The 1,806-nt window shown below is 41.7% G+C and overlaps 1 protein-coding gene across 1 annotated transcript; it reads left to right on the forward strand.

Moving 5' to 3' along the window:
* Positions 1-817: 817 nt before the first annotated feature.
* Positions 818-1,408, forward strand: LOC120425837 (TCF3 fusion partner). Its single transcript, XM_039590458.2, has 2 exons — positions 818-1,104; positions 1,162-1,408. The coding sequence occupies exons 1-2, from the start codon at positions 923-925 to the stop codon at positions 1,316-1,318; spliced, it is 339 nt and encodes a 112-aa protein (XP_039446392.1). The 5' UTR covers positions 818-922; the 3' UTR covers positions 1,319-1,408.
* Positions 1,409-1,806: the final 398 nt, after the last annotated feature.

The following is a 1,806-nucleotide window of genomic DNA, read 5'->3' on the forward strand; positions in this document are numbered from 1 at the left end:
GGCCTTCCTCTAACGTGGGATTTCTGCTCCAGCGCCTCTGACGAGACAGGAGAAACCGGGACCGACGTTTTACTTCACCATCCGATAGAAGCTCAGTGGATAGGGCGGGAATCGAACCCGCGTCTCATAGCATCATCGGGATCGGCAGCCGAAGCCGCTACCCCTGCGCCACGAGACCCACACAATCTTAAAAGCAACATGTTTCTTATTCATACAAACTATTAATTGTCTGTAAGTTACAGCAATTTCACATAAAACCTGGACGTTTGTGTTCAATATTTGTAACTAATTTGTACCGAAATTGAACATGTTTAACCGACCCGAAAACTATTCTAAACTGATTAAGAATTTTTAATATTGAGAAAATGCATTGAGTAATCAATTTGAAATCGGGTCGCAGAACTCGAATTTGTTGATTAAAGTGAAAAAATTAAGAAACACGTTTTTTTAAATGTTAGGATTAGTCAATAAAAAGTTGCAAATTTGATCAATAATCATTTGAAATTGATTCGTTCATAAAAATAGTATTATTTGTTGTCGCCATTGTGTATATCATTTAGCAAAAAAAATCTTTACACATAATCGCTTTTTTTTTAATATCTCTAAAATCAAGAATTTGATATTTTGAAATTTCAAATTCTTCAACTTCTTCCATTCTGCGCCACCACCACACGTCCACACGCAATCTCTCGGCCACGTGACTCCCAACTGCTCGAATTTTACACCGGCGTAAACTACACGCCTGCCACTCGTCATACACTTTTTCCTTCCACGCCAACTGTCAAACGCAGCAAATGACAAAACCAAAACAACGCTTTCCCAAACATAAACAAACTGCTTCGAGTTTCAGTAAAATTTGGCTTCTTCAATAAAAAGATGCCTCAGTTAAGCTAGTAAAGCAAGAAGATTGCACAGTCCAGAGATGACCAGCGGAAAACCACCGAAGCAACCGTTTCCGAGCAATCCGCCGCCGCCGACGGACAACGGCTTCCAGCAGGCCAGCCAGTACGACCCGGAGAAGAACGAGCAGTACAGGCGTGGGGTGAAAATGCTCCACGAGCGGTGCAAGAGCATCCAGAGGCACAACGAGCGGGTTGTTTTCCGGTAAGATACTTGGTTGATGAAATTTGGAGGATTTTAAACGGTTTTCTATTTCTACAGGTTACACTCGGTGAAGCGGTTAATCAAGACACGAAGTCGCGACGTTGAGATGCTCAAGAAACGCTTGGACCGGTACCAGGACAACTGGAGGTGCGCTCCGGAAAAGACGGCGGTGAAGCTCGAGGAGAGCAAGGCCGAAGAGAAGGAGTCCGACTAGTCGTGTGGTTGTGTTTCGAGTGTGCTCTGTACATGTAAAATACCTCTTTGAAAATTAGTGAATAGTTTTATAATAAATATTAATTTGTAATGGGAAAACTCTGTCTTATTGAGTAAAGGAATTTGAATATTTGACTAAAAAAATTACTGTTCAAATAAAACGAATTTCAAGATCACGAAAGGTTAACCTTTTCCAGAAAGATAAGCACGGCATGGCATAAGCCATAAATGGTTCCCCTTTTTCTTTCCGATCGCCCAAGAAATGCGTAGTTTTTTCACCTTAATGTCCCCTTCTCCTAACGGTTACGGTTCTAAGCGTGGTTCATTGATAAAAATGTTGGCTATTTGCTATGCAAACCAAAAATGTCGATGCCGGGTTGCCTCCTGGCGTGTTCCACATCATTGCTCAAATATTTACTCTGGGTGTTTGCAGCGAGTAGTTTAGGTAAGATTACTACCGTGAAGCAACTTAAGGATGAGGTAGGTCTG

The sequence above is a fragment of the Culex pipiens genome, chromosome 2, assembly GCF_016801865.2.
Source record: "Culex pipiens pallens isolate TS chromosome 2, TS_CPP_V2, whole genome shotgun sequence".
NCBI classification, from domain to species: Eukaryota; Metazoa; Arthropoda; class Insecta; order Diptera; family Culicidae; genus Culex; species Culex pipiens.